The sequence below is a fragment of the Haliaeetus albicilla genome, chromosome 23, assembly GCF_947461875.1.
Source record: "Haliaeetus albicilla chromosome 23, bHalAlb1.1, whole genome shotgun sequence".
NCBI lineage: Eukaryota > Metazoa > Chordata > Aves > Accipitriformes > Accipitridae > Haliaeetus > Haliaeetus albicilla.
This window is the reverse complement of record NC_091505.1, coordinates 8,796,645-8,810,537: the sequence shown is the minus strand read 5'-3', so window position 1 is coordinate 8,810,537 and position 13,893 is coordinate 8,796,645. Positions and strand designations below refer to the sequence as shown.

Below are 13,893 nucleotides of genomic sequence, written 5' to 3'. Positions count from 1 at the left end.
CAAGCCACGGTTGGCCAAGTCTATCAGTGTGTTACATTCCCCTTTTATCCTTAGCGATGACATGGCCGTAGGAAGAATTAAAGCTGTTAAGAATCGGACGGCTTTATGGGTGTGAATGGGATCATACATCTCCTGCGAAACCTTTTGATCAGAGCTTTAAATCTTTATGACTTGAAGTCAGCTGCTGTCCTGCTAGCCTTCCTCCTCACCTGAAATTCAGCCCAGGATCCCCCTCTAGTGGGAAGCTGCTGGTGCTCGGTTGCAGACCCGTGCTGGAAGGCGGTGCGTGTGTGGGATGCTCTGTGATACGCACCTTCTGGAGGCGAATCTGCTTGATTACCGCTGTCATCTCAAAAAAGATTGTGTTAAGAATGAGAATATATTTACTGAAGGGCTTGAAAAAATAGTGACGTACTGGTTTGCTCTATTAACTTGAGTAAAAAGTTGTTGCTCTCTGCGTCAGTCTTTACTGTCAGGAATCAATTTGTGAATTTTTTTCTGGCCCCCCTTTTTGTTGTCAAACATCTGGAAGAACAAACACTAGTAAACTGGGATTCTTCTCTAGATTCTGAAACAGACTGAGAACACCTTACACCACTGAAAAGGTGTAAGTGATTAGAGCTGTGTGTGCCGATGAAAACTACATGTCAAGTATTATCATAAGCAAATGTTAGGCAGAGAGATTGCTTCTGAGCTGTGTTGTTTCTGCTGCCCTGCAGGGAATTTGGCTTCACTTTAAGCTCTGTATTTATTGTGCATGAACTTGTTTCTTCTTTCTGCTTCCAGTGTCTCTCAAACCTAGTGATATAGTCCTAAATAGATTTTGAAATTCAATTCTGTCTCATATAGTTAAGATTTAGAATACATTATTGAAACACACAAGTTAAAATGTGTTTTCAGGAAAGTTCACCGCCTATGATGATATAAGTGAGTTCAGTTCAGCAACTTCTCTTGCGTCCCACAAAGGTTATGACCCATTAATATTTCAGCACCCTAAATTCTGGCACCTTTCAGTGCCCACAATCCACAAGCACTCAAAGAGTCTTTAAAACATCCTCTCCAATTTATCCTAATGGTGACTCATTGGCATTGTTTACTGTAAGTATTTTATTATTTAAGGGAGAAAATAGTGAGGAAAGCAAATATACACTTTTAGAGGCACATTCCTGGGGATTCCTGCACCTGGTCGGCTCTCAGTTTGTATTCAGAGCTTCCACTGGAGTGAGGGATGTTAATTCTGATGTAGCACGCTGCACGGCTCCGTGCGCACCCTCAAAAAGAGGGGACCTGACCTCCTCCTCCTCCTCCCCAGGGCACTGGCTTAGGTCTCACTGAGCTACCGTACAACGTGCAAAAAATTGATTCTTGATCGTCAGCAGATTAGAAAATAAATGTACATTTGCTATGGCAGTTTACCTGCACAGAAGCTGTAGGATCATTTTTATGCCTCATTATGGAGAATGGGAATCTCCTTTATTAGGAAAACTGTACTGAGAATACACACCAATTTTGTCTTCAGTAACCAAGTGCACTTTGCGTTTAGGTTAGTTTTGCTTGAAGGCATCCAGGGCCAAAATTTGCAAAGGAGAGTGTACACTTGTGCTTGGAATGATTAGTACAATTAATCATATAGGCTCTGCAGTCCTGGGCGCAGTGGGACTGGGACACCACCCTGTTGTTTCTAGTCTGTGGATATTCAGCATGTGCAGTTATTCACAGATTGCAAGGCTGTGTGATGATGTTCCTCTAAGTACCTTGTATATGAGAGAGAGAGTGTGTGTGTGTGCGCGTGTGCGTGTGTGCGCTGTGCAAAGCTTCTGACTCAACATGAAAAGTCCATAGTGACCTGTATGGTAGGATAGTTACCATACAGTAAACAATACCCAGACTGAAAAACTGGATTTTAAATTTTGTTTTATTTTTTTTAGTTATGCGGAAGTTCGAGCTGAAAGAAGGCGAGATCTTGGCCTTGAAGAGTCATCAATTGAACTGGCATCCTCTTCTCTAAAGGTACCATGTCCCTTCACAGTTCAATGAGTAGGTGTTTAAACCAAACTGAGTAATTGCTTACCAATCTTAGGAAAATATCTGTTCTTTCGTCTCCTTCTCCTTTACTCCCATCTCCTTCCAAGCCTTCAGCTGGGTTATGACTCAAGCAGACCCTGAGAAGTTCTCCACTGCATAGCTCTAACCGGCCTGTCTTGGTTCAGGCGTGTAACCGCAAATTCAGCGGTTGCATTCCTGCTGTTCTGCTATTCATTATCTTTCTGAGACCGTTACTCAAACAGTAGGTTAAACCACCTGAGTTCAGAAGCAGAAAAGTAGAGCCGGAGCTGGAGGCTAGATTGCTGTACCTGTCACCATTAGTAAGGAGCAGAGGACCCGAGCGCAGGGCAGTACCACATGGTACCTGTTCTGTTGATGCCAGCTCTTCACTGATACTCAGACAAAGATTGGGAGTGAAGGGAAAACACTTATGCCAGATTTTAGCTCTGTTTACACCACTGGACAGCATCGCATCAAGTGTAGGATTGTGACCAGAGCAATAATTTGCATGGCTTGAATCAGTCTGGCATCCCCACACACCTGCCCAATTAACAAGGTTATTTTAATTACTTTTAAGTTCTTCCTCTCAGTAGTTTACAAATAAGACCAGTAATCAAAGTAATTTCAAGTGGATTGTTGTGTAATTATCATTCCATTAGCCTCATTGCTCTTCAGACATTATTTTATAGAAGCTGTTTATGGGATGTATGGGGGAAGCTGTCCCAGAGATGTTTTGCACTTGAGCGAGGACTGTCTTGCAAACAGCTGCTTTTCTGTCACCACAGCCCACTTCTGTGTCTTTTTCCCCTTTCCACACGATAGCTGAGATGTTTTTTGGCAGACCTTAAGCTGCATCTGTTGATGTGAGGCAGCTGGAGGAGAGGCAGAATGATCACTCCCCTTGCTTGATCTTCTGGATGGGAGTGGGAAGCTCCCTGGGGGGGTGGTGGCACGGCCGTCGTGGTCACCCATGTCCTGCAGGTGAGACAGCACAGTTTGCCATAAACCATCTGCCAGGTGGCATCTGTCATTTTGGTGTGACAGCTCCAAAGCTGTTAATATTCCCTAGCTTAGGCTGTTCCCCTCCATGGATGTGCTGCCGGGTTCCTGCCCAGAACAGCCTACTGGGAGCAACGAGCAGCGTTGCAGCCCTCAGCATCACCCGGTACCTGTCCCTCGCGGGAGCCCTTTGCTGTAGGTTCTTCTAGGGCTGCAGCTGGTGTCCCTGTCCCACTGCTGCTCCGTGTCCCTTCCCGGCCATCTCTCTCCATCTCTGCAGCGAATAAAACCATTCCCCGGCCAGCCCCTCCTGCCGCCTTCATTCGTTACCTCTGCCACCCCTGCCCAGCGTGCCACGGCCAACAGACTGTGACATCCCTGAAGAAATCAGGCAGAAGGAAGCGAATTACAAAAAAACGTATTTCCACGTGCACACAGCTCCGCAGGCAGGAGAGCGGGAGGGTGGCAGGTCGGAGCGGGGGGCACGGGCAAGCAGTCCCCACGGCGTTCACCTGACACACGGCGTGCGTCCCCCCCACCGCCGCTTGCTGCCGTCGGAGGGGTGTCCCAGGACAGAATTGTGTGGCATCTCCCCAAAGCCAGGGGTGCCTGGGATGTGATCCTGAGGGTCCTGTCTGCACAGGGATACCCGAAGGCTTTAGCATGAACGTTGAGGCGCTGACCGAATACCGGGGTTTGGGGCTGCAGTGCTGGCCCTCTCTGCGCCCAGCCTGCTATTTTTCTCTGCCCGCAAGCGGTCAGGGAAGGTGGAGGTCCCCTCCAGCGCCGTCCTTTGCTGCTGACGATCTCACCGCTTGTGCTTCGCTCCCCGCAGAGCCGCAGCAGCTACCTGGACGTGGGGCAGTGCGGCAGCAGCCAGGACGCCAGCCGGGAGGGAGTTTCCCTGTCGTCCCACAGCTCCCGGCGCTCCTCGCACACCGCCCTCTCCGACTCCGCGTGTAGGTGACTCCGCGTGTAGGGTGCCAGCGTGGCCGGGGACAGGCCCAGCGTGGGGGGTGTGGAGCGGGCTGGAGGGCAGAGCGACCTCCGAAATACTGGGGTTCAGCTGGAAGTGACCGAGTCGGGGCGGGAGGGGGGTGCTCAGCACCGGGACCGACATACTGTGCCGTCAAGAAGTTACGGTACGGCAGCAGAGCCGCGGCCGCGTGTTGCCTTCTCCATCTTAGCCCGCTGCCTGTGTGAGAGCAGCCGTCCCCCCCCCGTTTGCCACCAGCCGAGGGTTTTGGGTGGTTGCCGTGGCTCAGGGGACAGGAGGGGACTCACTAAGCTGAAGCAATTTGACAGAGTCCCGAACCTCGCTGACAAAACTTTTCTTATGAGGTAGTTCGGTCCCTGACGACAGATCCCTGCAGAAGGAGCGCAGAAGGCTGCCTGCCTTGCTGCCAGCTTCACGCCAGCTCCCACGAGCGTCCCCCCCTGCCCTGGGGACAGTAGCGAGGTGACCGCAGCGCCCGTGCGTGCGGGGCCACGGGTAGGAGCCAACTCAGGGGGCTTTGCTCGAAATACTTGCCAGGGGAGAGTGGGAAAGGTCATCTGGGGATGCCCACGGAGCCAGAGGGACCACGGTTTGGGGACCCGGTTCGGTAGCGTTTGGGTCGCCGCGCGTCCGCGGAGTTCAGGCTTCGCCGGGGTGCTCGGGCACGGGTCTGCCGTATCATAGTAAACTGTCTCTTTTCCAGCCACGTCGTCCATGCGACACACGGACACCAGCACTCCCACCCGGCCGTCAGTGCCGGCGGGGCAGGCGGAGAAGAAGGCAGGCCTGCGGCTGGCGTCGGCTGGAAGCGCTCAGGTCGGTGGGACCGGCGAGCAAAAGCCTCTCGGGGGGTTTGTAACGCGTGAGATGGCCTTTATCCAAAAAATGGGTGCTGACGCCGAGGATTTGCAATCAGCAGGGGGCACGCCGGGGCTTAAATTCTCCCTTCAGACTCTCCTCAGATCTCCACGTGGAGTTGTCTAATTCCCTGCACTTATTTATCACCAGTACGAGCTGGTGTCGCACCAACTCTGCGCTAGAGGTGCTATGGACCTACAGTAAGGCAAGGTTTTCATTTCTAGGCCATAGTAACTCCTCCAGCCCCTGGTGAGCACCTCCCTCAGCATCCCGTGGCTCAGCCGGCAGTCCCCTCTCAGCACGCTGTGATGGTACGTGGTTTATTTTTGTTAAACGCACTGGTATGGCCAGTCAGTGGGGCAGACTCGGTGGCTCCGGTTCACCGCTCTTACCTCCTTGCTGGCTGGTCCCGGCGTGGGGGCTAGGTTTCAGTGGCCTTTCTGTTGCTGTTACTGGGGTTTATGTGCAACTAAATGATTGCAACCACTTATTTGAGCGAGGAGACAGCAGGTAGGACACCCAAGGAAATAGCTTAGGAAAAGGTTTACGCTTGTTAAAACCATTGGGGGCTGCTGAAGGCTCATCTCTGAATTGCTAGCAACTAACTACAGGCTGATACAATGCTGAAGAGTTTTATTGCCCTCGTAGAGGAAGGGGATGTCATAGAACGTTTGAGTTAGGCCAGAAAAAGGGAAAAAAAAAACCCACAAGAAAAATGTGGGAGTCATAAATCATAACTATGAGGCCTGTCCTCATGGAGCTTTGAGGTCAGTGTAGTAAGCATTTAGACTGTAATACAGGGATTGAAGGCGGCCAAGGTAGGTGTGAAGGATGGATCCCAGGGTGGGATTACAACCTAACTGGAGCCTGGCATTTGGCAAACGTAATTGGCAGCACAACTGAAAGCCCAGCCTGGAGGTGTGGCGAAGGTTTGCATGCAGCATCTGCCACAAAACGCAAGCGGTCCAAAATCAGCAGGGTGTCCCACTAAAGGGACAGGGGAGTCCCGTGCGTAGACACTACATCTGCACAGAAATGTAACAGACCAAGATCTGGAGCGAAGCACTGAGTCTGAGCCAGCTGTGCCGCTGCTCTGGAAGTACACTGGTACTTTGGTTAAATATGCAATTGCCGTTTTTTTGTCAGCATCGTATTTTCTATGGCAAAGCTGAAAAGCAGTCGTTTTTGTGAAGACAGTATCGCTATGAATGTGAGTAGCAGGACTGGTCCTACCCCGTGATCTTGTTCTCTGTTCTCCGCAGCCAGTGTACCATTTCCCAACCCAGCTGGGGATGATGCATCAGCTGAAAGAGCAGCTGGAGGAGAGGACTCGCATACTGCAAGCTGACATCAAGACACAGCAAGAAGAGCTCCACGTCATCAAGGAGCAGCTCCAGCTAGTGCAGGACTCCAACCTGCAGGTACCCCCGGGGCTCCCAAACCCACAAACTGTTTGCTTTTCTTTTGAGTACACAGATCAGTAACAAAATTGTCAGTGGCAAAATCATTTAGAAATGAGCTCTGGATAAATTGGGAGTTTGGTCTCAGATGTGAGAGTAGTGTCTCCCAGGAGATGAGTGGTGTCAGTGTCTGCTTAAGTATTGAATCAGTAATTTTCATGATTTAGAAAAAAACAATCCAGAGCTAATCCAAAGTCCCCCCTGCACAAAAAGCTTGGCGGTTCAGTGGTTGGTTAGTGCTGCTGGATCGCCACACTGGCAAAATGCAACAGGCATAACGAAGCTGGAACGGTCATGGCTCTGAATAAATATTTGGGCACAAGCTAACATTTGATTTTCCATTATTCGTGGTTCACTTTTTGCCCCTGGATTTAGAGGTGTTGCTGCTGCAGTGTTATATATGTTGATAGAGACAGCCTGGGATCCAGAGATGGTATCTGCCGGGCAGTACAACCATTGCATGAGCTGCGACAACTCACGTGTCTCTTCTATTTAAAGATGCTGATGCAGCAGCCGATCCCCGTCGTCTTTAACAACGTGCAGCACCCGAGCCCCAGGAGGCCGCCGCCGCCGGGGACGCCCAGGCAGACCACGGCCAAGAAGTCACAGCAGCCAGGCCTTATGGGGACAAAGCACTACTGCGGCACCCACCTGCTGTCACCGCGCCAATTCCTCAGGGACCCCTGCGGCACCGCCGCCCAGGTCCGCCGCCTGCTTCGTTGTCTTCATCGTCCCCTTTCCTGGCTTTTAAATACTCGTCCCCCCTCCCCGTGGTCCCGCGCATCTCCTCTGTGCTGGTTTTACTCCATAGCTGGCATTACGAAATTTGTGTCGGGAGTCAGTTGCTAATGATGTCATACAACTGTAAAAATAAAAGCCAAGTAGCCTAAAAACATTAAACCCTGGGGACCGCTGGAGCCGTCCTGGGGACCAGAGAGGAACTGAGTGGGAGGTCTGGGCTCTCATTCACTTCTTGTTTGCGATTGCAGCATGATGCTCATTCATAGCCAGTGAGAGTTGTGACCTCGTAACATGGGGAAGTAGGCATCATTTTAAAAGATTAATTGTCTTCTGCCTGAGAAGTCTTGGAAGGCAGCTTTGAAAAACAAGTTTGTCATCGCTAGACCTAAATCCACTCTATTGATGGTCACATCTGCTTGGGAAAGAATTGAGGTGTCCAAAAGCAAAAAATACCAAAACTGCTGGTTTAAAGAATGGATGAGACGCTTTCCTTGGGGACTTTGGATTTGCAGTCCTCCTGCCCTCTTAAGCTGGTCTCTTCTCTCTCGAGCCTTGCATGCCCTTACCCTTGTACTCTGATTTCTCAAGAGACCGTCTGCTCCTACCGCTGGGGATCCCAGCACCCGCCGTGCAGGGACAACAAACGAAAACAACGGGTTGGTTGTCCCGAACAGATACACTGTTCCTACTGCTGTGTTCAGGGAGAATATCCTACTGCTCCTTCTCCTTTTCCCACCTACCTACTGGAAGCAGTTATTTTAGCCTTCTAATTAGGGAGCTTAAAAAACTTAGGTGGGTATCTATGTCTTCATTTCAGGTGCAGCAGCAGCACCTATTGAGAGGAAACCAAGCCCAGCAAACGTGTCTGCCAGGGCAGACGAGCATTTCAGTGCCCCTCTACAACAACCCCATGGTGTTTTCGCAAACGCATCCCATTACGGTGGCCGCACAGATGCCGACCGACGGCAGCGAAAGGCAACCGCAGTCTGACTACAGCCAGGACAGGAGCCTCAGGTACGAACGCAGCCCTGCTGGGACCATCCTGACGGCAGCGACAGAAAATAGCGATACCTGGGCAGCGGGGAGGGCAGGCACATCTGGGCTCTGGGCAGCGGGGAGGGCGGGCACATCTGGGCTCTGGGCAGCGGGGAGGGCAGGCACATCTGGGCTCTGGGCAGCGGGGAGGGCGGGCACATCTGGGCTCTGGGCAGCGGGGAGGGCGGGCACATCTGGGCTCTGGGCAGCGGGGAGGGCGGGCACATCTGGGCTCTGGGCAGCGGGGAGGGCAGGCACATCTGGGCTCAGGGCAGCGATGGTCTCTGGGTGCCACAGCAGGGACGTAAGGACGTTCCCTCCCGCAGAGATCTGCGTTAGTGGGGAGCCCAGCGTGCGTGCAAGCAGGGTGCTGTGCCCACCGTGCCCTACCCTCAGGGGCCCGAAATCCTTTTCTCTCCGTATTTCCATAAATTGTCCAGGTAGCTCAGTAACCTTTGGACATCTGCTGCTGTCAGAGGGAGTGAACAGGAAAAACGAGCAGGGACAGGCTTTCCCAAACCTGTGTCTGCTTGCTCTGAAGCTCCAGAGTGTCTTTTCTCCAGCCAGGACAAGTGCCGTGGCAAAGGCATTTTTCTTTTATACAGTGCTGGAAATGTTGTATAAAACACATACTACCGCCCCAAACTATTCAACCACCTTTCAGGGAGGTATTTGCAGACACGTCCTACAGGATCCAGCCGTTTTGAAGTACTGCGTAAGGAAACAAGATAAACCCTAGAGGTCTCACCATCTATAAAACATATTTCTTACATGAAAGATTTAGCAAGTTTCAGCTCACCTTTGCGAGTGCATTAGACAAGGTTACAATAAGCATCCTATTTCATTAGCTTTCTTTCAGGGTGATGGTTTGCATGCTTTCAGGGAGGATTTTCAGGGATTTGTTTCCACAGACTGACAGTAAGGAGTCTGGACCTCTCCCTTTCCTGACCATCCTCTGTTTTTCTTCCACCGCAGGATGCTGTTGGATCAGTCTATCCAAGCCATGATGCCCGCCGCCAACGGCAGCGGCCAGGCCACGCAGAGCAGTGCCAGCAGGCAGCAAGGAAAGTGAGTCTTCACTGGCCCCTGTTTTCATGCAGTGTTTTAGCAGGGCATTTTAGAGCACTGAAAATTACTTTGAAAAACTTGTACGTGATCACGCAAACACAAGCCGTCTCAGTCTTAAAAGAAACAAAAGCTCAGCTGGTTAGGAGAAAAAGTAATGAGAATATTTTTTTAATTACAAAGAACTTTATGATAACTAAAATGTTTTTTAAAAAATTTTTAAAACTGTTTTCTGGCTTTTGCAAAGCCTAAAATGCCTATCCAAGTCATGGAGGAGATATACAGCCTTAAAAACCTTAATTTTCTGCAGTTCCAGTCCGTGCTTGATAGGGAAGGGGAAATCTGGAGCCTGCTTTCGCCAGGCCCTGCATGGGTTGACAAGCCCTGCTCCAGTCTGGTTCCTGCAGCACCCGGGCTCCCCAGGGCCCGCTCCGGTGGTGGGTCTGGGTTTAGGTTCTCATGCCTTATTTTCCTCCTCGTGGCAGATTCGTTGCAGAGCAGCAGATCTTGCCTCCCCCAATACAGATGCAACCAGTTACCTGTAGCACCGTCCGACCTCCAGCCCCGTCGCCCGTTTTCTCCCCATCTCTGATGATCCCCCACACCAGCTTCACATCCCACCAGGCAAACACACCGGTTCATCTCCACCAGTGGCCACAGCAACAGGTTCAGCAGCACCGTCTCTACCTTCAGGTAATAGAGCTGGAACAGGTTTCTGAGGATACCCAGGGATGGCTTTGGGATTGGGTTGGGTTTTTTGAAGAAATGGGGCTTACCTGGCTAATCAAACCTGGCCAGTGCACTCGCACGTCCTCTGTTCCCGTTGTATCTGCACGTAAGCGAGTGCTCAGCCTTTCCAGGCTGGCTCTGCACCCGTTCGAGGCCATATTTTCCAATGAAGTCAGTTATCACTTAGTGTCCAGAAGAAACATCCAGTTTTTCAAGCATAGCTTGTCATCCAGAGGAGCTCTGGTGAGAATCTTGCTGTAGACATAAAACACAATAAGGGATAAGCTCTTTTGAAAACATGCCTCCTGCTGTTACGTCTCAGCATAGCAATGGGTTTTATCAGCTGCTGTCACTGCTTTCTTCTAATAAATGGGTGTTTCACAACACAAACCTCTGGAGAAGGTGATATTGGTTTTTCAAAGCACAGCTTCATTAGTACCTGCCAAACCAATGACGCTGCCAAGGAGAGGGGTTGTTGAAACTAATAATTAATTAGTAATACGCTCTCCAAGACTTGCCTGGTTGGCAGAGGTAAGTTACGGTCCTCTAGGCAGAGTTGGTAGAAAACGAAGCGGGAGGAGTAGGTACAGCTGAAAGTAGCCGTGCAGCAGGACTGGATTTAGAGTAAGAAACGAATCGTTGTTGTCAGCAAACGTGGGCATGAGCCATCCCCGCTTTGGGTACGTGTGCTCACGGGCTGCGCTGAGGTCCTGAGGACTAGCGATATGGACAGCAGAATGATGATGCTGTGGGAGATCAATAGCTCCAGGGCAACAGAAAGCCAGGCTTTGGTGCCGCAGTGCCTTTGACGGGGGGTGAACCAGCAAGTCCAGGCCTTTGGGGTACCAGCCACGGGGTGGTACGTGGACAAGGTCGCTCTACAACCTCTTCGTTGGTTGAAGATCCTTCCCGCGGAAGATGGAAGTTCCACATTCTGCAGATATTACCTTGCATCCAAGCAGCTTTTGAAGGTCTCCATTCCTGCTGGGTTCCCCGTGGGGCCGGTAGGAGGGACGGGTCCTGCTTCCCCTCCGTACTCTCCAGGCATCGTGCTGGTAGCACCAGCATCCCAAGCGGCTTGTCCGCAACTCCTCATGCCCTGGGTGGGTGGAGGTTGCCTTTAGGACTTGGTACTCAACGCTCCTGGGTACGAAGCCCTGGGGCAAGAGAGGGAGCGGACGGGCGATAGGGCAGCTCTGACTTGTCGCCTTTGTATCTCCTGGCCAGATGCAAGGTCCCGAGCCGGTACCCGGGGGTCCGACGCAGTGCATTTTCCAGCCCCCCCACGCCCCGCAGCAGAACCCCCTGAGCTATTTCCTCCACCCGCAGCAGCAGAACCGCCACACGCAGGGCCAGACCTGCAACCTGCCAGACCTGCCCGAGATGCAGCTGCCCTGAACGCCGCGTCCTGGAGGCAGGGACCGCCTCGGCTGCAGCAGCTCGGAGGGGAGGACGACGCCGTCGGAACGCGGGACGGGTGAGGTCGGGCCCCGCGGGGAAGGTGGTGGCCGGAGGGACGGTCCCCTCCGGGGGGGGGACACCTTGTCGGTCGGGATTTCCATACGGCCGGGCCGTCACGCCGCTCCGGCAGCCGTACGCGCCCTCGCCCAGCACCACGGTACAACTGGAAGGCGACGGCTTTCTGGCTGCGAGGAGGTTAGGGATCGGGGTCGCCGCGAAGATTGCTTCGCAACGGAGAAAACCCCTTTTCCGTTCGGGACTTCGATGCTGAAAGTCACTGTGAATTTAAGCCCGGCGTTTGGAGCACATACACAGACTTTCCCGGTCCACAGGACGCCATTGGGTTACCATGTACATAACTCGTTTCGCTGTAGTAGGTCCATTGTGGATTTTTTTTTTTTCCTTTTTTCTATACCTCAGTCCCGCAATTTTTTGTTCTCCAGGAGATTGGATAATGCTGCTAATTTACATAACACCACTTTTGCCTGAATTTCTTACTGTTGTTATACCAGCTCACATCGCAGCTAGCAAGGTATTTGTCATGTTTTATTTTGATTAACAAGTGCAGATAAATTTATATGGTTTTTACTCCCTGTAGCCAAATATTTTTCAGGTTACAGACAAAGAATCCTTACTCGTTCTTTTTTTAGTTGTTTTCTTTCAAGTGATGTAGTTGTATATGTTTCTATACGTGAAAACAAACAAAAAAGCGTAGAACAGCATATGACGGCAAACTTTGTGGTTTTGCTAGGTCATGTTTCAATTTGGCGAACCTGAAACGTATGATCGCAATGACACAAGTGATGTTACAAGCCCGTAGGGTCAGCAATAAATTGTATTTTTGTAAATTGTCACTTTTTAACTATAAGTTTATATTTATGAATTGAAAAACCAGTTTATTCCTCAGTGGGTGTATAGTTAACTGTCCCTACTGTTTGTGTCTTTCCAAAGGAAAAATTACAATGTACATTTTTGAGGCGTTAGTAGCTGAGTACTGACTTTGGGCACTGTTAGAGCCCAAAAGTAGGAGATGGGTTAGGCCATTACTATAAGCTTTGCAAGAAAATGGTCAGTTAGGACCAGGTCCATCTAGCAGCAAAGCTCCATCTGGCAGTCAGAGCAAGGTTTAGGGACGGGTTAGTTCGTAACCTCTGTCGAATCCAAGCAAAGCGTGCTGCTTTTTTTTTTTTTTTTTTTTTTTGCCTTTTTTTACTTGGCAGTTGTTTGCTTTTTTCCTTGTGCAAGCCGCTTTCTTGGCTCTTTGCACCACCGCAGGCAGCTGGACGCTGGTGCTTACTGGTGGAGCAGCCTTTGGCACGGGCAACCCCCGGCAGCCTTGTGTTTCAAGAAAAGGGGGCAAGTGGGAAAGTTAGCGTGCAAAAAAAACTAGTGGTACATATACCTATAGCTAGAGATATCTAATGCTGTAGATATAGGTATGTCTATAGCTAGCCAGCTAGCTCGCTTTCCCCACCGGCCACACGCATTTTCTGCGCTGCAGCACTGGGAGGATTTTGTTGGCTTTGGGGCCGGGCGCGAGCGCGTGGGCTCGGTAGCAGGGGGACAGAAAAACCTGACTTTCTCGGCCTGACTGAAACAGGTTGCGGCAGCCCGCGTTTCCCGGAGAGCTCTGGAAGGAAAGGGCAGCACGCCAGCTCTGCCCCAGACGGGGTTTTGGCCGCAGCCTTTCCTGCTGCCCGGTGGGGTGCAGCACGACTCACCCCCGGCCCCGTTACACGAGGGGCCGTTTCCCACCCGCCGGGTTTTTTCCTGGAGAACGGGACGGGGTTTCCACGTGCCTCATCACCCATGGTGGTGGTTGAGTGGATGGGCTGTCGGAGCAAGGGGCACCCGGGGGCTTTTGCGGGGCTGGCGCAAGGCGCTGGGCTGCTGTGCTCTTCTGGCACACAAAAAAAAAAAAAAGCTGTGCGAGGCTCCGGCTTTCCATGGGACCCCATCCCTTGGCAAAAGCATCGCCATGGGTTGGCTTTGGCCGGGGCGTCAGGGCACGCTCACCTCCCGGGGATGCCGGCGGTGACGGACTGCGGGTTGCAGAGCAGGCGGAGGGGAGGTGCAGCCTCCCGGCCACGAGCGGCGTTTTGGGGAGCACAGCGGAGAGCAGAGGAGGTGCCCGGCAGCCCTTAGCCCTGGGGTTACGATATCGGGGCTAGTGCCTTGAGAGCGCATCCCTGGCTGGGACGCAGCCCCTGGGGTGGCTGAGCCCCTGCTCTTGGGCACAGCCTGAATTGCCCCCCCACCATTTTAAATCCCTACAAGTAACTGGCTACAAGCAGAGCCGTGGGCCAGGGTCGCCTCATTGCTGGGAGTGGGACCGGGAACACCAGCCTTGGCGGTGTAATCTGGAGCTGAACTAGTAACAGCCGCAACCCTTGGCTCTGAGACCCCCAAGTCCTGGGGAGAGCACAGGGTCTTTTCTGCCCCAGGTGGTTTGTGCTGCAGGGTCACATGCAGCAAGGGCCAGCATGGAGCGTTTGAGGTAGG

General features: G+C 51.9%; 1 protein-coding gene across 5 annotated transcripts in view; it reads left to right on the top strand.

Moving 5' to 3' along the window:
* Nucleotides 1–12,297, top strand: part of PASD1 (PAS domain containing repressor 1) — a 107,350-nt gene extending 95,053 nt beyond the window's left edge. For 4 of the 5 annotated variants that reach the window (XM_069811117.1, XM_069811116.1, XM_069811119.1 and 1 more), the window contains 10 exons: nt 1,929–2,010; nt 3,881–4,004; nt 4,746–4,858; nt 5,125–5,211; nt 6,163–6,321; nt 6,859–7,062; nt 7,919–8,115; nt 9,112–9,204; nt 9,687–9,894; nt 11,158–12,297. In XM_069811117.1, coding sequence (XP_069667218.1) covers nt 1,929–2,010; nt 3,881–4,004; nt 4,746–4,858; nt 5,125–5,211; nt 6,163–6,321; nt 6,859–7,062; nt 7,919–8,115; nt 9,112–9,204; nt 9,687–9,894; nt 11,158–11,328 — 1,438 coding nt within the window. In that variant the 3' untranslated portion in view covers nt 11,329–12,297. The remainder of the gene's footprint in view (nt 1–1,928; nt 2,011–3,880; nt 4,005–4,745; nt 4,859–5,124; nt 5,212–6,162; nt 6,322–6,858; nt 7,063–7,918; nt 8,116–9,111; nt 9,205–9,686; nt 9,895–11,157) is intronic. The other variant, XM_069811120.1, reaches the window with a different exon arrangement.
* The last annotated feature ends 1,596 nt before the right edge of the window (nt 12,298–13,893 follow it).